General features: G+C 41.4%; 1 protein-coding gene across 1 annotated transcript in view; it reads right to left on the reverse strand.

Annotated features, from left to right (window-relative positions):
* Positions 1-26,059, reverse strand: part of GNAI3 (G protein subunit alpha i3) — a 95,800-nt gene that overhangs the window by 47,087 nt on the left and 22,654 nt on the right. Inside the window, exons 2-5 of the mRNA XM_077481337.1 lie at positions 19,033-19,075; positions 17,685-17,826; positions 17,426-17,583; positions 6,346-6,474 (exon numbers count right to left, since the gene is read on the reverse strand). Of these exons, the coding sequence (XP_077337463.1) occupies positions 6,346-6,474; positions 17,426-17,583; positions 17,685-17,826; positions 19,033-19,075 (472 nt within the window). The remainder of the gene's footprint in view (positions 1-6,345; positions 6,475-17,425; positions 17,584-17,684; positions 17,827-19,032; positions 19,076-26,059) is intronic.

The raw sequence follows: 26,059 nt of genomic DNA on the forward strand, positions 1-26,059 counted from the left end.
AAGTTATGCACTTGGGGCCTAAGAATATGCATGCATCATACATGCTAGGGGGAGTACAACTGGGGGAATCCATAGTGGAGAAGGATCTGGGGGTTTTGGTAGACCATAAGCTCAATAACAACATGCAATGCCAAGCTGCTGTTTGCAAAGCGAGCAAAGTCCTTTCTTGTATTAAGAGAGGTATGGACTCCAGAGAAAGATATAATTTTGCCCCTGTTCAAATCATTAGTAAGACCTCACCTGGAATATGCCATTCAGTTTTAGGCACCAGTTCTCAAAAAGGATATCGGGGAACTGGAGAAAGTGCAGAGAAGGGCAACCAAACTGATAAGAGGCATGGAGGAACTCAGCTATGAGGAGAGATTAGAGGAACTAAATTTATTCACTCTTGAGAAGAGGAGATTAAGGGGGGATATGATCAACATGTTCAAATACATTAGGGGTCCATATAGTGAACTTGGTGTTGAGTTGTTCTCTGTACGGTCAACCCAGAGGACACGGGGGCACTCTTTACGTCTAGAGGAAAAGAGATTTCATCTTCAAGTACGGAAAGGTTTCTTCACAGTTAGAGCTGTGAAAATGTGGAATAGACTCCCGCCAGAGGTGGTTCTGGCCAGTTCAGTAGATTGCTTTAAGAAAGGCTTGGATACTTTCCTGATGGTACAGAATATAACTAGGTACTAACATAGGTAAAGTTGATCCAGGGAAAATCCGATCGCCTATTGGGGGATCAGGAAGGAATTTTTTTCCCCTGCTGTAGCAAATTGGAGCATGCTCTGCTGGATTTTTTTTTCGCCTTCCTCTGGATCAATTGTGGGCATAAAATTGGGTATCTGGATTGTACGATTATTTTTTATTTTATTTATTTGTTTTTAAGGTTGAACTGGATGGACTTGTGTCTTTTTTCAACCTGACTAACTATGTAACTATGTAACTATATGTAACATAACACAGCATGTATGGTGGAGAGCAGCATATTATTCCAGGCGCCGGGTGTGGTACCAACCAATGCGGTTATTATAGTCAGTGATATGTTTTTAACAGCATAAATGTTTTTATGGAATAAGATGCTCTGTTTTCTGCCTCCATATGTGAACTGAGGTAGTAACCAGGTTGGGGGGGGGACAAAACTCCTGGCATTAAACACGCACACTTGACCCACTTTTTAGTTTAATCACTTGCCTACTGGGCACATTCACCCCCTTCTTGACCAGGCCAATTTTCAGCTTCCCGTACAGTCATGCATAACTGTACAGCATATGACATTTTTATTATTTTTTTGAGACAGCGCTTTCTTTTGGTGGTATTTGATCTCCACTGGGTTTATTTTTTGCTAAACAAATGAAAAAAATACCAAAAATTTAAAAAAACAAAACAAAAAAACTTTAATTTCTGTTAGAGTAATTTCTCTTCTTCACTGATGTGTGGTGTGGCTTCACTGATGGACACTGATGGGGCTGCACTGAAGAGTGCCCTGATTATCAGTGTAAATGTGCAGAATATAACAGGAAAGGCAGTTATCGGCTTTCCTTTGCTCAGTGACAGCGCAGAGGAATCGAAATGCTCATAACCAGCATTTGTTTACATGTGATGAGCTGTGATTGGATACAACGGATCACATGATAAAAGGCCACTGTGATTGGCCCTTTACCTCAATCCCCGGGGGCGCATGACCGGATTCTGGGAGGATGTCAATGGATGCCCTTCAGGAAATGTCTGACCGTGCTGTAACAGTCATTCGGTTATAGCACGTTGAGCAAAAAATTAAGGGGTCTAGCATACTAGCACATTATGCCTTAACCTTGCAGGGGGAATTTTTTTTTATTTAGAGTTTATAACCGCTTTAAAAAAGTGGAACCTGCAACAAAATAAGTCGCCTTGTTGAGGTGACTCCACCAAGGATGGCAAAGCCCACTTTTAAACCTATTCTTCAGAAAAGGGGTACAAGGTGGAAAACTGCTTAGGAACTGGAAAACAGTCAGTTAGGACATTTCCACCCTCTATATCTTTAAATTTCAGATGATTAGGGAAGATTTTATCGTTCTCAGGTGCCTCAAAGTTTGCCTTAGATAAGGCTGCCCATGGCTTCTGTCTGCCTAGAAGTAAAAACCTGACACAGGGAATGAAAACAATGAGTGCCCCATTTGTGCACCAAAGTCAATGTCCTGAGTAACGCCAGTGAGAAAGCATGGTTTGAACTGCAGTCAGAAAACAGGAAGAGGAAACAGCAGATGAATAGGGTCACTTTATGTGAGCCCTATGACCTCAGTCGAACCCTTAATTTAGAACCAGAGGTAGAGATTTTAAACCACAGCCACACTTGAGGGATCCATATATGAGCCAGTGGTTGATGCTGAAGCAGCTAGCTCAGAGTAGGAACAGCAGGCATCACACGATGGTCTAGCCCAGGGGTGCCCAACTTTTTGAAGAGTGTGGGTCACTTAAGCGACTTGATAACCAGATGCGGGCCACAATGAGCAGACTCTGCTTATGCAGAGTGGACAATGATATAGCCCACTCTACTCTATGGGCCCCTCCAATCCGATCTGCTCAGACGGAAGGGGATACTTTTTTTTTTTTTTTGCAGATCAGATTGGAGGTAGGTGGGTATAAACGGACAGTAGTTCGTTTACATCTGCCGCTCCATAGAGGTGAATAGAGGGTCTAAATGGGTCGGATTGATTGTGTAAAAGGGGTCTAAGGCTGCTTTCAAGCTGATGCGCTGGGGTTTACCACAGCGCAGTGCACCTGGGGCTTTTCTGTAGGTTAGCTGCACTTTGCCATAGGCTTCTATTATATCCTGCAGGTGAAATTCACTTTCTGAAAGCACACCAAACTGGCAGGTAATAACAGAAGTCTATGGCTCAGTGCAGGTAACCTGCAGGTGCACTGCGCTGCACCCGCAAATCAGTTTGAAAGCAGCTCAGTAACCATTGAGGAACAGATTGTGATTTTAGTAAAAAAACTTACCTAGAATAACAGTCTTCCATTCAGGTATCTCCAACTGTTGCTGTCCCAGGCAAAGTGCATTTGGTATCACTCCGCCTGTGACAGGAGGCGGCACTTCACAGGAAGCGGCACCTTATGCCTCTCTGCTTTGCCTTGCGTTCCCTACCGTTGTCTTCATTCACAAAACTGATGCTCTGAAATTCCCAACCAGCCATCCCAGAGCAGGTGTTTGCGGGCCACATCAGAGGGCTCCACGGGCCATATGTGGCCCCCGGGCCACTGGTTGGGCACCCCTGGTCTAGCCCAAGCACTGTAAAACTTTAAACAATTAGTGTACTTTACTCCCTCATCTTCCAGAAAAAAAAATTTTGGGGTATGTCTGAATTATCATTTAACTTTTTCAAATATGCACTGCACCCATTATCATTCTTAGGGTTATTAAATACATGCAAATTGGTCAATGTAACCACCTACGAACAAGATTCAGCAAGCAGGTGCAATTTACACTTAGATAAACATAATTGTGCCTCCATTCCAAGACTACATTTTCCACCCACCATTTCATTCAGTATGCAAATTTGACATGTGTCATGTCTCAATCTGGGACTACTAGCAGATGACCTGTTAACAAAAGGGAAATTGTAAAACCATACATTAATCAAAATTTGTCCGGTAGAGTAGGGAAAAGCTGAATTTCGATCCATGTATGGGCTGAGAGGTTGTACAGAAGTTGATCTAGCTACTGACTTCTGTACATATACCCTGTTGTATTTTACCCGCTCAGTGTCGCTGGCTATAGCCAGCAGCGCTGGCCAATGTATTCTGATGGAGGGGAAGTCTCCCCGCTCTCAGAAAACAATAACTCTGTGGGGAGGATTCCCTCATCTATGTCAAGTGTGTGGATGGGGAAATCAAGTCAGTTTTTTTCATTCAACCAATTGATTGAACAAAAAATAGAAACTGTATTCTATAGGCTGCTCAACCCTTTTTCTGTTGCAGTTGTTGGCGTCATCTGCATACATCCTTATTCCTATGGTTTTCTTGTGCAGTAGTGCCACCTGCAACTGTAATTCCCCACTCCTTGTTTTTACTGACTGCGTGATTCTTGAAGAATAGCGAGCACTCTTGGCTACTTGACTGTCATTCTGTACGTGGCCGTGAGGACTGTCAGTGCTTTTTCCTCAGCTCACAAACATACATTATTACCACTAAAAGAAGCAGGGGAAGCATAGGTGTTCTATATTTTAGTTGCTGAAACAGTAGAAAATGATAAAAGGAGTCAGCCTAATCAGAGTCTTTCGCTATTAAGCACAGTAGTGCATAACAGTTTTAAAATCAGTTCTGGCAGGTCTTGTTTCTACACAAGAGAGCAGGGGAAGAGTGAAGGAAGCTGCTGAAAGCTAATAAATGAATTGTAGAAATTTCTGAAACAATTGGTTGGGAAGAAATGGGGGTGTGGTGGTGACGAGTTGTAGCATGGTAGGTGCATTCTCAGAGCTAAAGGTTCACCTCCTCTCTGCATGTTGTCAGAGATGAGGCTTGATGGAAACTGCTGGTGAAACTTGTTAAAGTTTGCAAATATTGCTCACGCTCTTCTCCAAGCTGAATGGCTGCAAAATGTAAATTAGACACAATAGGAAAGTTAAATAGAATGCACTGTGGGTACTATTAGGCTGATTTTGGAGAAAGTACATTTGTTACTTAGGCTGCACATACACAAGCAGAAACAGTCTACTGTCAGCATTCTCTAGTGTCTGCAGTGGTCATCTTTCTGGTGTCAGTCTTGCTGTCAAAATTAGGAAACCATGTAAAGGTTGCAGGTGGTGACACCACCAGTTAGCACTCAATTGCAAACTCAATACTGAAGATGTACCACTGCTCTGGGCTCTGCTAGCTGTCTCACCTTTAAGTTAGTCCCACAGAGAAGAAAGTCCACATGTGGTAGCCCAGAGCCACATGCTGGAACAGGCTCCTCTAACTTCCAGCAAAGTATGTAACAGAATAAATGTTACATGAAAAAGGCAAGAAGAGTAGTTCTGAATAAAGGCAGATGCCAACATTACAATGGTTGTGGAAAAATGGCTCAGGAGTGGCAGCATACATTTAGAGCCCTAGTGCACATTAAAGTATAGACACTTTCCAACTGTTAAATTGCCTGGGACACTGCACCACCACCGAAAGCCAGTAACCATACTAGCACATAATTATTTTTAGAACTGTAGGAGAATGAATGAGCTACGCATTCAACTCCTCCATGTAAATCAAAACAGACTAAAGATTACATTGTTTCTTGAAAAAACAGAAAATAGCTGCCATGTGAACTATTAAACCGGTGATAAGGTAACCCCTGTATAGGAGGGACAAGGATAAAATCTATTTGATGACCCCTTATTTTAAAAAAATACAGTGGGGTCCTCATATCCCACAGCTTCTTTGCCATTAGGTGTCTCTGGTACTTTCCCTGATCTTTCCATATTATTCCTCAGAATACTCCTCCTCCCGTCGTCACCCTCACCATAAAAGCTGGCCATACATGGCTAAGTTTTTTTTTTTAATTCACAAAAACGGAACAGATTCCCCGATCCAGGCACATTTGAGGTGGATGTGGGAATCCTTCCTGCTGTGTCATGGTATACTGACATCGGCGTCCCCTCTCATGTGACCCCGCTGTATTGGTGCCTTCTTACAACCACTTTAATCAGGAGTCCCGTCGATCATAGGACACACCAACAGTTGCACACTGACATTCAAGGCTGAACTGAAGGTGGACGGAGTCTAACTGATATCTGAGAGCTCAGTTCCCCATCAGGTCTGCTAAAAGTTAACTTAATTGACAGTTGACAGCCGTGGATTGGCATGAGAACAGTAGAGCACAAAAAAAAAAAAAAGAAGGAGCATGACATCAAGGAAATCTGTTGCCTCAGACATAAGTATATGTTATTTGCAACCATTTGCTGTGATTGTCACAAAATCTATTCTACGACAGATTTAGGTAAACATCACATTCAGAATAATTAGGTTGCATCTTGCAAGCTATTTTAACATTACAACAGTATCCATGTCACAAGCCCTGCAACTATGATAAAAGTCCCCCACTGTGTTTTTCAGCTATGAGGAAGCATAATGAAGTGTGGAGATTGGCAAATTAAAACAAGCACAATCACATGACAAAACATATGACACCAATGCTTCCTTTAAGATCCAACACTAGTTGACACTGGGAATCATGATGGCAGCTGCAATGGAGGAAGGAACAGTTAGTGAACCGTAAATAGGCAAGTATAAAGTGGTCCGAGAGTGGATTTTACAAGATGCTAGTGATATTTTTAAGCAACTAAATAAACAGCATTAGGGATCAACTACAACTCCCTTCAGAAAATACAAAAAATTACTTACTTAAAGTAAAGGTCTTTGAACGTGAAATGTGTCTCCACAATACCCGTTGTTTTGACCCGTGTTCGCAGCACATCTTGCTGAGTGGGAACGTAGCTGGGCTCCGAGATCCTATCCAGATCATTCAGGTAGCTTTAAAAAGAAAGCATAAAGGGTCACATTAAAAAATAAATAAATAAGTGGCCTGGGCCATTACTAATATTGAACTTTAGGTTTTCTCTGCTTGAGCCTTGGTGCAATTTGACATGTCAAATCGGCGGCAATGGCATCATCCTAATTGGTGCGACACTACATTTGTGGTGCCACACCAATTTACAAGTAGTTTCTGTACTACTTTTGATGTTTTCGGGTGCGATTTTCATTGGCATCTGTGCATTAACATGCACAGATTTCTCAGAAATCGCCACTGAAATCGAGACGGACATGCGGGAATGAAAGTGTGCGAGTTCAGCTGAGGGAAGTGTTATAATGGGGGATTTTAAATTATCCAGAGACTGGGTGGAGGGAACCACGCATTCATCTAAGGCTCGCCAGTTCCTAAATGTCTTGCAGGACAATTTCATGGGTCAGATGGTAGACGCACCATCTAGAAACAAGGCGTTACTAGATCTACTGATTACCAACAATACAGACCTGATCACAAATGTGGAAATACGGGGCAATTTAGCAAACAATGATCACAGGTCAATTGGCTTCAGCTATAAAAATAAAAAATAGGAAGCACAAGGGGTACACAAAGACGCTGAATTTCAAAAGAGCCCCTAAATTACGAACCTTGCTAAAAGATATAAATTGGGATAAAATCTTAGAAACAAAGAACGCTGAGGAGAGATGGGTTTGCTTTAAGAGCATATTAACCACTTACAGACCGGACCATTTTGCTGGTCAAAGACCAGACCACTTTTTGCGATTCGGCACTGTGTCGCTTTAATTGACAATTGTGTGGCCATGCGACGTGGCTCCCAAACAAAATTTATGTCCTTTTTTCCCCACAAATAGAGCTTTCTTTTGGTGGTATTTGATCACCCCTGCGGTTTTTATTTTTTGCGCTATAAACAAAAATAGAGCGACAATTTTGAAAAAAAACGCATTATTTTTTACTTTTTGTTATAATAAATATCCCCCAAAAATATATAAAAAACATTTTTTTCCCTCAGTTTAGGCCGATACGTATTCTTCTACATATTTTTGGTAAAAAAAAAAAATCGCAATAAGCGATTATTGATTGGTTTGCGCAAAAGTTATAGCGTTTACAAAATAGGGATTGTTTTATAGCATTTTTATTAATAATTTTTTTACTAGTAATGGCGGCGATCAGCGATTTTTTATTGTGACTGCGACATTGTGGGGGACCCATCGGACATTTTTGACACATTTTTGGGACCATTGTCATTTATACATTAATCACTGCTATATAAATGCAGTGATTCCTGTGTAAATGACACTGGCAGTGAAGGGGTTAACCAGTGGGTGGCAGTGTAGGGGTTAAGTGTTCCTAGGGGTGTGTTACTAACTGTGGGGGGGTTGGGCTTTCATTTAGTGAACACTGATCTCTGCTCCAATCACATGGAGCAGAGATCAGCGTCACTAGTTGCTAGGCAGAATGGAGAAATGCTATTTACATGGCATTTCCTCCATTCAGCCGTCCCGTGAGACGATCGCGGGGATGCCCGCGGCGATCGAGCCCGCGGGTCCCGACCAGCGCGGGAGTGTGCCGCTGGCGGTGCGCTCCCGATGGCAGGGCGGCATTGAATATTGGACGTACCTATAACGCCAATATGCCTGCCCGTGCCATTCTGTCGACGTACATCGTGGTGCGCTGGTCGGGAACCGGTTAAATAGGGGCATGAGTCAGTGAATCCCATTGGGAAATAAATTTAAAAGAGCAAACAAAAGCCCTGGATGGCTTAACTCCAATGTAAAAAATGCATATAAAAGCAAAGGAGAAGGCCTTAAAAAAATACAAGGCTGAGGGATCATCAGCATTCAGACTTTACAAAGAATGCAACAAGATATGCAAGGGTGCAATTAGGGAGGTTAAGATGGAACACAAAAGACACATAGCGGAGGAGAGCAAAAAAAAAAATCCCAAGAAATTCTTTAAGTAGATAAACAGTAAAAAGAGGACAGACCATATTAGCCCCAAAAAGAATGAAGAACAACTGGTTACAAAGGATGGGGAGATGGCAAAAGGTATTGCATTTATTCTTCTCCTCAGTCTTCACAAGGGAGTCAATGGTGTTCAGTAACCAAAACCGCAGTGTTTATCCTCATGACACAATACAGAAAGCACCCTCACGGCTAACAGAGGACAGAATTAGAAATAGACTTGGGAAACTTAACATTAATAAATCACCTGGACCAGATGGCTTGCACCCTTAGTCAAATAATTGCCAGACAATTGTTCCTAATTTTTACTGACAGTCTACTGACTGGAATGGTACCATCTGATTGGAAAAAAAGCCAATGTAGCAACAATATTTAAAAAAAGGCCAGAATACATCCCTGGGAATTACAGAGCAGTTAGCCTAAATTCAATTGTATGCAAGTTTTTGGGGGGATAAGGGACTATATACAAGATTTTAGTAATGAAAACGGTATCATTAGCAGTAAATCAGCATGGATTCATGAAGAATCATGCTTGCCAAACCAATCTATTAACCTTCTATGAGGAGGTGAGCTGCCATCTACATAAAGGAAGGCTTGTAGACGTGGTGTATCTGGATTTCGCAAAAGTATTTGCCACAGTTTCCCCGTAAATGTTTACTGTACAAAGTAAGGCCTGTTGACATGGATCATGGGGCGAGTACATGGATTGAAAACTGGTTACAAAGGCGAGTTCAAAGGGTGGTAACAAATGGGGAATACTCGGAATGGTCAGGGGTGAGAAGTGGGGTCCCCTAGGGTTCTGTGCTGGGACCAATCCTGTTTAATTTGTTCATAAACGACCTGGAGGATGAGGTAAACAGTTCAATCTCTGTATTTGCGGACAATGCTAAGCAGGGCAATAACTAATCCGCAGGATGTGGAAACCTTACAAGAAGATCTGAACAAATTAATGGGGTGGGCAACTACATGGCAAATGAGGTTCAATGTGGAAAAAATTAAAATAATGCATTTGGGTGGCAAAAATACGATATGCAATCCATACACTGGGGTGAGAACCTCTGGGGGAATCAAGGTTGGAAAAGGACCTGGAGGTCCTAGTAGATGATAGGTTCAGCAATGGCATACAACGCCAAGCTGCTGCTAACAAAGCAAACAGAATATTGGCATGCATTAAAAAGGGGAGTAACTCGAGGGATAAAGCGATAATTCTCCCACTCTACAAGACTCTTGTCCGGCCTCACCTGGAGTATGCTGTCCAGCTCTGGGCACCACTTCTCAGGATGGATATACTGGAAATGGAGCGAGTACAGAGAAGGGCAACAAAGCTAATAACGGGACTGGAGGACATTAGTTATGAGGAAAAGTTACGAACACTGAATTTATTCTCTCTGGAGAAGACACACTTGAGAGGGGATAAGATTTCAATTTACAAATACCATACTGGTGACCCCACAATAGGGATAAAACTTTTCAGCGAAAAGGAGTTTAATAAGACATGTGGCCACTCATTAAAATCAGAAGAAAAGAGGTTTAACCTTAAACAGCGTAGGGGGTTCTTTACTGCAAGAGCGGTAAGGATGTGTGGCATTCCCTTCCACAGGTGGTGGTTTCGCGGGGGCATCGATAGTTTAAAATAACGACTAGATAAGCACCTGAACGACCGCAACATACAGGGATATACAATGTAATATTGACATATAAATCACACACAGGTTGGACTTGAGGGACTTGTGTCTTTTTTCAACCTCACCTACTATGTAACTCGCACAATTTCATTCTTATACTCAGTGTGAACCTAGGCTGACAACTGGAAAATTCCACAGGTTGGCGATATGAAGCCATTTCTTATAAGACAGTTGTGGGGCTCCTTTTTAAATCATAACAACAGGATGCCATGTTTAGCATTGGTACAGACACACAAAAGGTGACACACAGGTTAAAATGGCAATTTAAAAAGGTAATTTCCCCGCATCAGTGGCTTTGTAAATTGCAATTAGTGTCTGTGTATAAATAGTTAGCGAGTTTGTTAACTTTCATGTGGATGCACTGTGCAGGCTAGAGCCATGGGGAGCAGAAAAGTCAAAAGACCTGCGTAACAAAGTAATGGAATTTTATAAAGATATAATAAGATATCCAAAGCCTTGACTATACCAGTCAGTAATGTTCATTCACTCATTAGCCGCTTGCCGACTAGCGTGTCGATTTAAGTCGATGGAATGGCACTGGTAGGCAAAAGGGCGTACAGGTACGACCCCTTTAAAAAGCGGTGTCGTGGGTACCCGGTGGACTCTGTCTGCCGGGTGCAGGCGATCGTGTCACAGAAAGGAAGGACGGGAAGATACTTTTGTAAACAAAGCATTTCCTCTTTCTGCCTAGTGACAGGACAGAGCTCACTGCTCTCTGTCAATGAGAGCAGTGATCACTGTCCTGTGTGTTGAAGCCCAGCCCCCTCACAGTTAGAATCACTCCCTAGGACACACTTAACCCCTTCACCGCCCCCTAGTGGTTAACTCCTTCACTGCCAGTGTCATTTACACAGTAATCAATGCATTTTTATAGCACTGATCGCTGTATAAATGACAATGGTCAATAGTGTCCGATCTGTGCACCATAACGTCAGTGCTGATAAAAATCGCAATCGCCGCCATTACTACTAGAAAAAAATGCTATTAAACTATCCCCTATTTTGTAGACACTATCAATTTTGTGCAAACCAATCAATATACGCCTATTGCGATTTTTTTTTCACCAAACATATGTAGAATACATATCGGCCTAAACTGAGGAAAAAAAATATGTTTTGTTAATATAATTATTATAGCAAACAGTAAAAAAATATATTGCGTTTTTTCAAAATTTAAGTTTTTTTGTTTTTTAGCGCAAAAAATAAAAGCCACAGAGGCATTCAAATACAACCAAAAGAAAGCTCTACATGTGGGGAAAAAAATGTCAATTTTGTTTCGTTACAACGTTGCACAGCTGTGCAATTGTCAGTTAAAGCGACGCAGTGCCAAATCGCAAAAAGTACTCTAGTCAGGAAGTGGGTAAAATCCTTCGGGGCTGAAGTGGTTAAGTGGAAAATGTGGGGATATCTTGATACCAAACCAAGTACAGGTAGAGCAAGAAAGTTTGCAGCCACAACTGCAAGAAGAATCATTCAGGATGCAAAGAAAAGCCCACAGATAACTTCAGGTGAAATACAAGGTGCTCTGGAAAAACACGGTGTGGTTGTTTTGAAGGAGCACAATATAACGATACTTGAACAAAAATGAGCTGCATGGTCGAGTTGCCAGAAAGAAGCCTTTACACTTTTACTTTTTGTGTGGCAGTAGTGCACTAAAAGCTTCTTTCTGGCAACTTGACCATGAAGCTAATTTTTGTCCAAGTATCGTATTGTACGCCTTCAAAACAACCACACTTTTTCCAGGGCCACCTGTATTTCTCCTTGAGGTTACCTGTGGGTTTTTCTTTGTATCCCGAACAATTCTTCTTGCAGTTGTGGCTGCAATCTTTCTTGCTCTACTTGTATTTGGCTTGGTATAAAGAAATCTGTGAATTTTACACTTCGTAATAAGTGATTGAAGAGTACTGATTGGCATATTCAAGGCTTTGGATTTCTTTTATATCCTTTTCCATCTTTAAAAAAGTTCCACTAACTTGTTATGCAGGTCTTTGGACAGTTCTTTTCTTATCCCCATGGCTCAGTATCTAGCCTACTCAGTGCATTCAGGCAAGATCTAATAAACTCATATTAAACATACACACTAACTGCAATTTAAAAAGACACAGATGTGGGAAATTAACCTTTATTTGTCATGTTAAGTTTTGTGTCACCTTGTGTGTCAATACCAAGGCCAAACATTCCAGGGTATGTAAACTTTTGATCAGGGCCATTTGGGTGATTTCTGTTATTATGATTTAAAATTGAGCCAAAACAACTATGTGATAATAAATGGCTTCATATGATAACTAATAATAATATTTTCAATACAATTGGCAACATTTAATGATTTCTGCTAGGGTATGCAAACTTTTCAGCACAAATGTATGTATGTATGTATGTATGTATGTATGTATGCATGCATGTGTGTGTGTGTGTGTGTGTGTGTGTGTGTAAATGATCATAACACACACACACACACACACACACACACACACACACACTGTTAGGGTTTTTCGCCTTCCTCTGGATCAACTGTGGGTAAATGATTGTGTATATAGGATTGTATGATTTTTTTTTTTTTTTTTTTATTGGTTAAAATAGATGGACTTATGTCTTTTTTCAACCTGACTAACTATGTAACACACACACACACACACACACACACACACACACACACGTGTTACGTGGTCAAAGAGGGGTTAAAGCATACCTAAAGGGAAAACATATTTATTTTAGTTTTGGATAGAGCAGAGAGGGATTACAACACTTGTCACGTTTTTTTATTGCTGTCTGTGCCCCTGTTAGGGAGATGCACCATCTCGATTTGTATTCACATTATCACCAAGAGTGAAAGTGAAAGAAAATACAAAATTTTGAGTGGTCACCAGAACAGAGGGGAAATCTTCCAATGGTGAAAGGGATTCCCTTACTTCCTCCCTCTTCTACCCCTTTCACACTGGGGTGGTTTTCAGGGGCTTTAGTGCTGAAAATAGCATCTACTAAGTGCCTGAAATCCGTCTACCATTCATTCAAGTGTGACTTTTCACACTGGGGGGGGGGGGGGGGGGGTAACGCTTGCGGGACATAAAGAAAAGTCCTGCAAGCACCATCTTTGGGCAGGTTTGGGAGCACTGCATTTAGCGCTCCCAAAACACCCTGCCCATTGGAATGATAGTTTTCAGGCGCTTCGAAAACCCCGAAATACGGCAGATTTTAACCCCTTCTTTGGTCCATAAGGGGGTGGTATTGACATAGCGCCAAATGATCCACAATGGCTCAAAAATTGTTATACAGAATAAAGGTGGCTAAAGCACCTGGAGCAGATGGCATCCACCCACGAATCCTAAAAGAATTGAGCACTGTAATTTCAAAGCTATTGTTTCTAAATTTTAAGGGACTTGTTAATGACTGGAATGGTACCACCAGATTGGCGCAGGGCCAAAAAGTCTTTACCAAGTAATTATGGACCTGTTAGATTAACTTTATTAGTCGGGAAGATACTGGAGAGTTTAATATAAGATCACATAGATACGTTTTTGCTGGAAAAAAAAATACCAACCACCGCATGACGACGTACGTCCCTTTTTGCTGTCACAATAGAGGTATCCATCTCTTCAGGTGGCGGTTTGGTAAATGATAATGCTGGTCTCTGCGGCGGATTCACCGTAAGATCACCGCCATCGACGGCGGGAGAGGTGCCACCCCCTCCCACTCCCTCCGCCACTTACCGTAGACGTCGGCAGCGGCAATCGGGTCCTATCACTTCCTTGGTATGGAGACAAGTCAGACTAAGATGGCTCCCACCCATCTCCATACCATAGCAGGGCGGAAGCGACGTCAAAAAGGTAAATTTTTTTTTTTCAAATGACAATTTTTTTATTTTTTATTTTTATTAATTGCATTTAAGTCCAAACATGAGATCTGAGGTCTTTTTGACCACATATGCTGCTTTTTTGTTTTACAAGGGATGTTTACATTAAAATAAATAAAAAGAAAAAAATATTTTTTTTAAAGCGCCTGGTCCCGACGAGCTCCCATGGAGAAGCGAACACATACGTGAGTAGTGCCCGCATATGAAAATGGTGGTTAAACCACACATGTGAGGTATCGCCATGATCATTAGAGTGAGAGCAATAATTCTAGCCCTAGACCTCCTCTGCAACTTAAAACATTCAACCTGTAGAATTTTTTAAACGTCAAAGTTTGACGCCATTCCACGAGCGGGCGCAAATTTGAAGCATGACATGTTGGGTATCAATTTACTCAGCGTAACATTATCTTTCACAATATAAAACAAAATGGGGCTAACTTTACTGTTGTCCTATTTTTTTTATTCAAAAAAGTTAATTTTTTTCATAAAAGTGTGCTTGTAAGACCACTGCGTAAATACAGTGTGACAAAAAGTATTGCAATGACCGCCATTTTATTCTCTAGGGTGTTAGAATTATTTTTTATAATGTTTGGGGTTCCAAGTAATTTTCTAGCAAAAAAACGCGTTTTTAACTTGTAAACACTGAGTCTAAAAAAGAGGCCCGCTACTTAAACCGGTTGTATAGTCTTTTTTTTCCACTTTTACTTACAGGTAAGCCTATAATAAGGCTTACCTGTAGGTAAAAAAATCTCACATCTCCAATCATGCTCCACTCAATCCAAAACTAAAATAAAAAGTTTGGCCTTTAGTTATACTTTAAGTGGAAGTCCAGTCAAAAATGATTTTTTTCCCCCATTAATAGTATGTTAAATATCTTTGATATTATTCATTTTCTGACTAGCTGATTGTGTGGCTAAAGCCGCGTACACACGGGCGGACTGTATGGCCAACTTAGTCCGTCAGACAATCCGACGGACAGTCCGTCCTGCTTTCGAATGAACGGACTTGACCACACACGGATGCACAAACAGTCCGTCGAAAGTTTGCGCGATGACGTGTACAGCACGTACGACGGGACTAGAAATAGGAAGTCCAATACACAGCAATGCAACCTTTCGCCGTGTAAATCCTTTCCGAGCATGCGCCATACTTAGTCCGTCGAACTAGCCTACTCACGAGCGGATTGTCCGCTGAAACCAAAGTACGACGGACAATATTACGGAAATTCCGAAATACTTAGTCCGCCAGACTGCACGCTGAAAAAGTCCGCTGAAGCCCACACACGAGCGGACTGTCCGCTGAAATGTGTTTCGACGGACTAAGTTGGCCAGACAGTCCGCCCGTGTGTACGCGGCTTTAGAAAGTCTTATCAAAGCCAATCAGCTTCTTCCTGTTCTTCACTGACAATGCTATCTCCCTTTATCTGAATTTGCTAAGCGGTCTTTCACTTCCTGAAAAGGTTATTGGTTGTTTAGACCTGCCCAGCCCCACTACTCCTATCCTTCACAGAATATGATCCCTCTCGTTTTGGCCAGCAGCTTCTCTTTCTCTCGAGATAGAGAGGCTCTGGAAGCATGTTATGTTTGGTAGAAACTAAAAGGTGTCCTTTTATGAAGCAGTGAAATCTATTCACTGCTTCATTCTCCGGCATTCACAGAGGAGATCTTTCTCCTCTGCATGCCAGTTTATAAAGTGGAATAGATCGCTTCACCCTTGGAGGAGTGAAGCGATCTACAAATGCTTCTAACACCGGAATCTCGTGAGACTTTACGAGATTACAGTACTATAAATTCACTGATACACAGAGATGTCAATTTATTAAGCAGTGATAAATTATCACAGCTCAATACACTGACACACACGGTGCGATTAATGTTAGTAAAATAAAGGGTCCCCCTACATAATATATACATGTATACACACACACACAGACATTATATACACACACACATATATATATATATATATATATATATATATATATATATATATATATATATATATACACACACACACACACACACACACATACATACATACATACATACATACACATAAATATGACAGGGGGACATGGCTACAGTGTTGGGGGGTCTGAACGAGGCATAAGGAAGTTAATTATCTTCCTCTTTTCTCCTCAGATCCCCCCACATTCTCTCTTCACTCCCTGATTCTCCACCTCTGAGCTGGTGAATCGGGGAGTGTGAATTCTGACACAGATCGTCAGTGAAGCGCTGAGATCCCAGCTTCATAAACTGGTCGTTACTGTGTTATTCAATGAGGATTCTCAGTGTGTGGAGATAATCGGTGGGAGAACAAGTTCAAACACTTCTCCCCCAATTATCTCTGGTTCATAAACTGTTTATGGGCTGTGATCGGCGGCGATCCTCTGGATCTCCACTGATCACTGCTTCATAAACGGACACCTAAGACAGATCACAATGCAACATGCTGCAGATTTTCTACAATGTACAACCACATGGTTGTTTCTGTATGGCACTGTGATAAGAACTGATGGGCACTGTGTGCATGGTGTGGCACTGTGATAAGCACTGATGGACACCGATTAGCACTGATGGGCATTGTGTGCATGGTGTGGCACTGTGATCAGCACTGAAATATGAAAGAAACGGGGTACAAAAGGAAAAAATATTTTGAAAGTTTGGAAGGAAATAGTTTGATTTCTATTGCTCATTAGATGTGAGTAATGAGTTTAAGGCTCTGTTTCCACTAGCGCAACTTGTCATGCGACTTTGGACACAAAGTCACAGCCCATTGATTTCAATGGCAAACATTCCCATCTATGAGACTTTGAAAATCAGCAACTTTGTAGAGGTGCCCAGCACTACTTTAAAGCAAATTTTGATGAGACTTTGATCCAGAGTATAAAGTTGGATCAAAGCGTCACTCAAAGTAGCGGTCTAAATCGCACAGCTATGGAGTCACAGTAGTGGAAACGTAGCCTAAGGCTAGAGTGCGACTTTGGAGTATAGCTTTGATCCAATTTACACTCTCTGGATCAAAGTTGCATCAAAGTAGTGCAGGCACTTTTTCAAAGTCGCACACCAGTTTTATTTCTTAATTTTGGCAAGGCTTTCCTTTCAAGATCTTCAGCGTAGAAGCCGCACCACAAGTTGGAGCTAAACGTGCATTAACACCAATGCAAAAAGATACTAAAAATGCATTTTAACAGCCGCTTTTTCCTGGCGTTGGTAGTGGTTTTGCAGCTCGTTTTACTAACGCGCTGCGTGCATGAGGCCTTATTGGTAAAGTTGATCCAACTTTACCAATAAGTAGCAAATTGGATCATGCTTTGCTCTTTTTTTTTTGCCTCTCCCTGGATCAACCATGGGTATAGGAATGTATAATTTTTTTTTTATTTTTTATTTTTTTATTGGCTAGATGTTTTTTTTTCAACCTATGTAGCACTGCTCACTTACTATGAGGCAGAGTCATTAAGCTGGTATTCCCGAGATCGATTGAAACATGCCTGTACACCGGTATCCTTCCACAACCTCTTAATAACTCCAGCAAGTTCTGGAGACAGTACACCTTCTTCTGCTGTACTGGCCAATGTAAACAGCTGCCGGGCATCATCCTAACAATTAAGCAAAATGAACACAAGAAAAATGAAGGGTTGTACTTTATGTAAAGAAATTATGACAGATAACGAAAACACGTGATAAAAACTTGACTCACAACTCTAGCCACATCTCCAAAATCGATCTTCAGCCTCCCCATGGCTCGCACTATGGCTACTATGGACTGAATGGTGTTACTGTAGACAACCACTTTGTATTGCCTGCATTCTTCCTCAGAGTATCCATCTTCGTGGATAATCCTAAAAACATAAGTATTACACGAGTAAGTAATAACTTGCTGAAACCTGAAAAAAAAAAAAACATTTGAGTAGCACAGACTATTTGTGCTACACAAGCTGACTGCTAAGGTCTCATTTACACGTTCAATTACATACTTGCGGTAATATGCGTTTATAAGACATTTCTAAATGCACATAATGTTTTTAAATTGTATAAAACAGTTTGTATTTCGATGCATTCAGTTACGTTCTTTATGTCCAAGGGCAGATTTTATACTCTATATGTGCTTGACTGGAGGTACTTTTGTGTGTTTACTTTTTATTTGGTCTTTAAAAAATAAAGCTTTTACTTTTAGTGAGCAGTATCCATTTGACTGGGATATTGAGTGCCGTGTTATTTAGGCAGGGCTTTTCAGTCCTAACCCAAAAATTTAAAGTGAAGAAGCAAAGGATTAAGTTAGTGTGTGGATCTTTCTCTCTCTTTTTTGTTTGGTGGCACAAAAGTTGTGGGGCTATTGGGGTGGGGCCGTGAACTACTATTAGTTAGTACTATTAAAGAGGAAGTAAACCCTGATGAGTTTACTTCCGCTTTCATTCCCTGCAAAGGCAAAGCATAATGGACTACTATGCATCACATAGTAGCCCATTATGTGTCACTTACCTGACACAGGAGCCAGCGAAGTCACCGCTGTCCCCTGTAGTCCGGCGCATCCATGTTCTCGGTGGGGTCTCGCAGCTCCGCGGCTGTCATTCGGCGAAGCCGCGATGACGTCACTCCCGCGCATGCGCGCGGCATCATCATCGAGGATGCTACGCTCAGTGCGCCTGCGCGCCGCTGTCTACACAATACCTGGGACATGCACTTCTGGGTGCGGGAAGACAGTTTTTTTTTGTTTTGTTTTTTACATTTAGCCCTGCGCCAGAATGTTTCCACACACCCCAGTAAAGTGCCCCCCCCCCCCCGGACTGGCCAGTATATATAGGGTCAGATCTATGTTCTGCTGTAGATGGCATCAAGGGGCATATTGAATGTCTGTGAGCAGATTGTTCAATTACTAGTGCACAAACTGACCTGACACAAAATCAAGTGTGGATAGAACGGACCTGCAAGACAACCAGGTTCAGGCTTAGGCAGACCTACTGCTGCTGCTAAGGAAGGTTCTATGGACAAAAGTGCATAAAATAGTCCATATCATCCATGTAGTGAATTGCAGAACCTGAACTTACTTCATCTGCTTCACAATTGTGCTTTTACCAGATTCTCCAGCACCTGAAAGACAAAATATTAGCGATTTACTTTCTCATCATACAGTATTTAAAAAGGTTCCAATACTTGTGTATGCAACATAAAATTTAAGCTCGCTGGAAACCAGCTAACTTTTGGCACCTGTGTACAGATCCCTGTCGGACAGAAGACAGTATTGCAACCGGCTTCTGTCGAACAAACATACTAGAAGACCAGCATTCAATTGGCGCTCCCAGCCACTGGGTACAAGCATTGTTCCGTGTTTTTTTTTTTGGGGGGGGGGGGGGGGTTGGGGGACGAGGATGTAAACGAAAGCACTAACATCGCTTGTGTTAGTACAGCAATCTGTGTTTATTTTTTTGTTCAGCCCGCTGGCTAGTAATGCTGGGACAAAGCTTATGCAACTATGTGCAGTCATCACTGGTGTTTAAAATACAGGACAAAAATAACACGTTCTTTGTTAGGAAATTATAGATAAACCAATGTCACATAATTATGTAAACAAACTTTAAAAATTTTAAAGCTGAAATCTAGGGAGACACAGGCAACACAATTCTAGCCAAAGCATCGCTGTGCAACAAGATCAAAGATGTGCATGCCCAGTAGGTTTGGGGGACAATATTGTGGAGACACTTGGCACACACTCAAAATGGCGCCAAATAAAAACAAAAAAATGCAGACCTAAGCTGTTTGCCGCTAGACAGTACTCCATTAGACCCCAGGGGATGGGCAGGGAACAAACAGGGCCCAGGGAAAACCTTTAGCCCCAAATGAGCGCAGCAGATAATCTCCCATACAGTTTACACACCATGGCAGAATTTATGATTTCTTGGCCAGTTTTCAGAGAACATGAAAACGTTTTCACTCACGGTCAGTGTTTAGCTGAAGTCATTTATTATCAATCATCTGTGTTTACTTTTTCAAATCATAATCACAACAGAAACTACCCAAATGACCCTGATCAAAAAAGTTTACATATACCAGTACTTAATACTGTATATTGTCCCCTTTAACATCAATGACAGCTTAAAGTCCTGTGTGTTATTTGTGGATGAGGCTCTATCTTCTCAGATGGTAAAGCTGCCCATTCCTCTTGGCAAAAAGCTTCCAGTTCCTGGAAAGTCTTGGGTTGTCTTGCATGAACCTGTTTGAGATCTCCCCGAGTGGCTCAATGATATTGAAGTCAGGAGACTGAGATTGCCACTCCAGAACTTTCACTTTATTCTGCTGCAGCCAATGACAGGTCGACTTGGCCTTGTGTTTTGGATCATTGTCATGATGGAATGTCCCATTACGTCCCATGCACAGCTTCCTGTCTGATGAATGCAAATGTTTCTCCAGTATTTTTTGATAGCATAGTGCAATCATCTTGCCATTAACTTTGGCCAAAATTTCCCGTGCCTTTGTAGCTCACACATCCCCAAATCATCAGCGACCAACCTGTTTCATAGTAGGAATGGTGTACCTTTCATCATAGGCCTTGTTGACTCCTCTCCAAATGTAGTGTTTATGGTTGTGGCCAAAAAGCTCAATTTTGGTCTCATCACTTTAAATGACTTTGTGCCAGAAGGTTTGAGGCTGGTCTCTGTGCTGTTTGGCTATTGTAAGCAGGATACTTTGTGCCATTTGCGTAGTAATGGTTTTCTTCTGACAACTCGACCATGTAGCCCATCTTTGCCTCTTGAAACAGCCAAACCACATGTTTTCAGAGAGTCCGGTATTTCACCTGAAGTTATTTATGCGTTTTTCTTGGCAGCCAAACTGTTTTCCTGGCAGTTGTGGCTGAAATTTTAATCGGTCTACCTGACCGTGGTTTGGTTTCAACAGAACCCCTCATTTTTCACTTCTTGATTAGAGTTTGAACACTGCTGATTGGCATTCTCAATTCCTTGGCATCAGGGCTGGGTACAGCCCTTCCTTCTCTGAGCTGGCCGCTCAGCTGTCCGCTAATTGCCAGCTCCCATCTCTCTCCACAGTTACTCAGCTGTTGATATCCTGCTCGTCAGTCCTGCCTACTTAATCCACCCCAGTCCAGAGGCGCTCTGCCTTCGCCTTGGTCAACATCACAAGAAAAATCGCCTGCGTGCCTGTTTAAAGACTGGCTTTGCTGACATGCCTTCTGGCTCCAGATCCTGCTTGCTGTTCCACTACTTTGATCCCTGACTTCTGGCTTGGTGACTATCCATTCCGATTACTGAACTTTGGCTATGTTTTGACTACATTTGTTCTTTTTACTTTTATTATTAAACAAGTTTGATTTAACTGTACTTTTACCTCGGTCTGATTTCATGGTTTCTGGCACTTGGATATCTTTTTAGATCCCTTTTATATACAGTTCAACTACCTTTTATATACACACACCAATTACAAGCAAACAGACCACAGGTGAAGATGGTTACCTTTAATAGCCATTCAAACACCTTTGTGTCAAAATCACCAGGGTATGTAAACTTTTGATCAGGGGAATTTGGGTAGATTCTGTTGTGATTATGGATTTAAAAATAGTAAACACAGTTGATTTATAATAAAAGGTTTCAGCCAAACACTGACCATGAGTGAAAGAATTTTTTTTTTTGTGTTATCATTCATATTCTCTGAAAAATGGCCAAGAAATCATAAATTCTGCCAGGGTATGTAAACGTATGAGCACAACTTTAAGCAGGATCCTAGGGACAAATCACACTGTGGCTTTTGGAGACAGGGCTCTCTCTGTCTGTTACAAAGTATATCCTGCTATCAGAACATGAGTTGATGCTGAAGAGCAACTTCAAACACAAGTCAATAACAGATTGGCTAAAAATAAGCAAAATTGTGATAATGAACTGGCCTATACAAAATTGAGCACTGAACCACACAGTTACTATGGCGTGAACCGAAACAAAGAGCTTATACTTACTTGATAGTGAAGTAACATTTCCCCAGAGTGACGTTAAAGATTGTACCATCTAAATTGTCCTGTATCAATCAGTTAGCTAATTTAAGAGTTTAATTAAAGTGGTATTAAACCATAAACCAAGCTTTTATATAAATAAAAGCTGATTGTTGTAAGCACCCTTGCCAGTGGTAAATAGTTTGTCTCAACCATCTAACTGCTACATCTGGAGGACAGCTTGTTCTGTTGAAAAATAACAGACCTACTGGTCAGATTATCAGGTAAAAAATAAATGAAAGACAGCCCTTAGAAACAAATGTAGCTACCACATCTAAGAATTGGTAAACTGCAGTATAATACACGTTTGCTTTTGGGTTTAACACCACTTTTATTCTTTACTAAATGCCAGTTTACGTTAAATGATTTTTCACATTTAAATTTATGTAAATACTAGCAATGAGCCTCTCTTATTTGCTACATTTTGATCTGCTAAATATACACCATTAAAGAGGAAGTAAACTTCCACTCTGATGCTTCTTTTCATTTAGTCCATTATAATTAAACTATAGCCACTGTAATCCAGCCCAAATCGCATATTACTTACTGTTTAAAGAAACAGTAAAAAAAAAAAAAAAAAAAAAAATAAAATACTTGTTTCCAGGGGTTAGGCAGAACCATCTTAAAGTAGAAGTAAACCAATGGATTTAAACAGTTAAAAAAAAAAAAAAAAAAAAAGGCATGCCGGGAATGCTAACTGCACATTGGCTGTGCTCTCAGCCAAACTATCAAACGATCCAATGGCTGGTGTCATAACGAATCACATGTGCAGCACCATAGCAGTTGAAGATTAAACAGAGGCAAAGATGGCAGCTTCCTTGGCTGAAAACGATAGGGGAGGTTTACTTCCACTTTAAGTATTGTTTTCCGACTCCACAGTGGAATGTATTTCTGCCCTTACATTGAGCACTTCCTGTACTGTTAACCAAGCTTCCTTTTTAATCCAACGTTTCTATGGCAACCCTGCTTCCCTGTTCATAGCTGACTTGCGCCGATTGTCTAATGTTTGCCTTTGTCAGTCTTATCAGCTTCAACTGATAAGACTGCAGTAATGGGCAGGTTTACACTGCATGTGATGTCACATGGTCACATGTGTAGGAGGAAGCTCTGAATGATTCTGCAGTCTCCTGGGATATCAGTACTGTGCTGTAGGAAGTCCTGATAACAGATAGACAAGCACATAGAGAGTGTGCCGTAAATCAGGGGATATCTGGGCATGCTCAGTCATGTCATTCTAAAGAACAAAAAGGATTACAATACTAAGCAAGTAAGGAGATATCTACAAGCAGCGTTCATTAGGGTTTTTAATTTGATTTACATAGGGACAAACTTGTGGGGGGAGGGTTTACAACCACTTTAACCACTTCGCATCCAGGCCAATTCTGACATTTCTCTCCTACATGTAAAATTCATATTTTTTCACTAGAAAATTACATAGAACCCCCAAACATTATATATATATTTTTTTAGCAAAGACCCTAGAAAATACAATGGTGGTCGTACGGTATTTGCGCAGCAATTTTTCGAACACGTTTTTTCAGAAAAAAAAAAAAAAAAAAGTTTCATGCTTTAAAAAACAAAAACAAAAAAACAACACAAAACAGTAAAGTTAGCCCAATTTTTTTGCAAATCCCCATAGGCGACTCTTTAAAAATTTTTTACTGGTTACATGTTTTGGGTTACAGAGGAGGTCTAGGGCTAGAATTATTGCTCTCGCTCTAACGTTCGCGGCAATACCTCACATGTGTGGTTTGAACACCGTTTTCATATGTGGGCGGGACTTACGTATGCGTTCGCTTCTGCGTACGAGCTCACGGGGGCAGGGGCGCTTTACATTTTATTTATTTTTTATTGTTAATTTTATTTTTATTTTTTCGTTTGACACTTAAAAAAATTAAAAATGTGATTACTTTTATTCCTATTACAAGGAATGTAAACCCATGTAAATAGGAATATGGCACGATTGGACCTATTTACAGTGATATATGGGGTCAATAAGAGCCCATATCTCACCTCTAGGCTGGGAAGCCTAAAATAAAAAAAATAAAAAAACGATCACGGCTTCCCAGCCAAAGCGGCACGGGCTAATTTGAATGCAGAGGCCGGGCGTGGCGTCATAACATCGTGCCTGGCCTCCGAACGATCATAGAGACTCCGGGGACCATCTGGTCCATCGGAAATCTCTATGGTATCATCCGGGGGCCGGCGGATCCTGTGACCGACTCACCGATAGAAGTGGCGAGACGGTACAAGCACCGGAGGGCGGCGGGAGCGTCCCCTCCCGCCACCCGTAAAAACAATCAAGCAGCGGAACAGCCGCTATGATCGCTCTTATGGTGCAGGGAATCGCTGGCTGAAAATGCTGATATCTGAATGAGGTCTGTGGCCTCAGGCATCATTCAGATATTACACCACAAAGTCCACAACTTAATATGATGTAGCTTGGGCGTCAAGTGGTTAAAAGTGTTTTGTTATAGCTGTTCAATAAATGCAAAAAATGCCTCTTTATGAAATTCACAGCAGTACTGTCCACACTTACAGTGTTATCTTAGGTAAACCCTCACACATACTCAGTGATGTTAACAACCTCAGATGATAACAAATCTCCCTACACAAGTTTTATTTGTACATGTTTATTAGGTCTTCAACTTTTTAGACTGTTTAGAAAGTGCACATCACGTTATAATTTTCTCTTCCTGTTCTACCACTGGGTGTGGATCCTTGACATACACTGTGTGACAGCTGATTGGAGGAAAGGCACATACCACCTCTCCACATAAATGTGCAGAGCTGTGCTGTGAACAGACCATCTGCCTGCTAATCTAGTTCTATGCACCATCCCGACACAAATTTCAGGCTGGTTTTATCTCGGTTGGGCTCTCGGAGAGCTTTTCAGATGTTATCATGCCAATAAGAGAAGAACCAAGCAGCAGAAAGACTGTCTAATTAGACCCACTAGTTTTTATCTTGGACTACAGAGTTATTTGGTGTCTTGTAGGAGAAGTGTAGAGATTGGAGTGGGAGTGGTTGAGTAGTTTAGTGACAGGGCTGACACCACTGCACATAAGAGGTGGAATCTAAGCGGTACTCCAGATATAATGCCCTGAGAGCATAATCCCATTGAAAACCTAAGGCCTCTTTCACACGGACTGTCCGTTCAGGTCAGCCTGTCAGTTTTTTAAGTGGACCTGAACGGACGCTCCATAGACCTCTATGGACCGTCGGATGTCAGTGGTGACATGTCTTCTGACATCCGACCCGCTCAGATCTGAAAAAGTGTGAAGGAGGAAAAACCTACTTTTCCCATCTGTCTGAGGATTGGATGATGATGGACTTTACGGTCTGTCCTCATCTGATCCCCTATAGGGGAGAACGGCGCTCTGACAGGTCCATCGTGCAGAGACGGGCCTGTCATCTTCCTGCTCAGCAGGGATCGACGGAGCGATCCCCCGCTAAGCAGAGCGGGTTCCGTATACAGACCGTGTGAAGGAGCCCTTAGATGTGAAAATATGTGAGACTATCAATGCTTCCATCCAGGAATTATGGGTTATGAGCACCCCTGGTGTATATTAAAATCAGCAAGAATTGCAAATGCACAAAAGGACTTTGGAGCTTAGAGCGTCCAAAGACCTCATCAGTGGGTATTGTTTGTACTTACAGGGATTTTAAGGGGTGTTTAAAGGAATAAAACATGCATGAACAGACTGCAGAGACTACTTTTTTATATTTTGCCCTGACATGCAATACACAAAAAAGTCAGTTTGTAAATGAATTTGGTTCTTACACAAAAGCACATATTTAAATGCATGTATTAATAAAAATAACTGACCTAAATGGCACAAGACACAGTTCAATGTTTGCCAACCTTTGTACGACTTCATACTGGCCTGAACAGTGAACGTAAATTAGCGGCTGTGTTGGCTGACTGCACTTCCCTACACTGTTAGCTGGCAGAGCAGGATGTTTTTCTTTTGCATCCAGTGCCCATGGAACCCTACACTAAAAACAACAACAAAAAAAAAAAAAAAAAAAAAAAAAAAAAAAAAAAAAAAAAAAGGAAGTACTGTAAATCTCTACAT

The sequence above is a fragment of the Lithobates pipiens genome, unplaced genomic scaffold (assembly GCF_037356315.1).
Source record: "Lithobates pipiens isolate NorthernLeopardFrog02 unplaced genomic scaffold, aLitPip1_a1.2 Scaffold_16, whole genome shotgun sequence".
Lineage (NCBI taxonomy): Eukaryota > Metazoa > Chordata > Amphibia > Anura > Ranidae > Lithobates > Lithobates pipiens.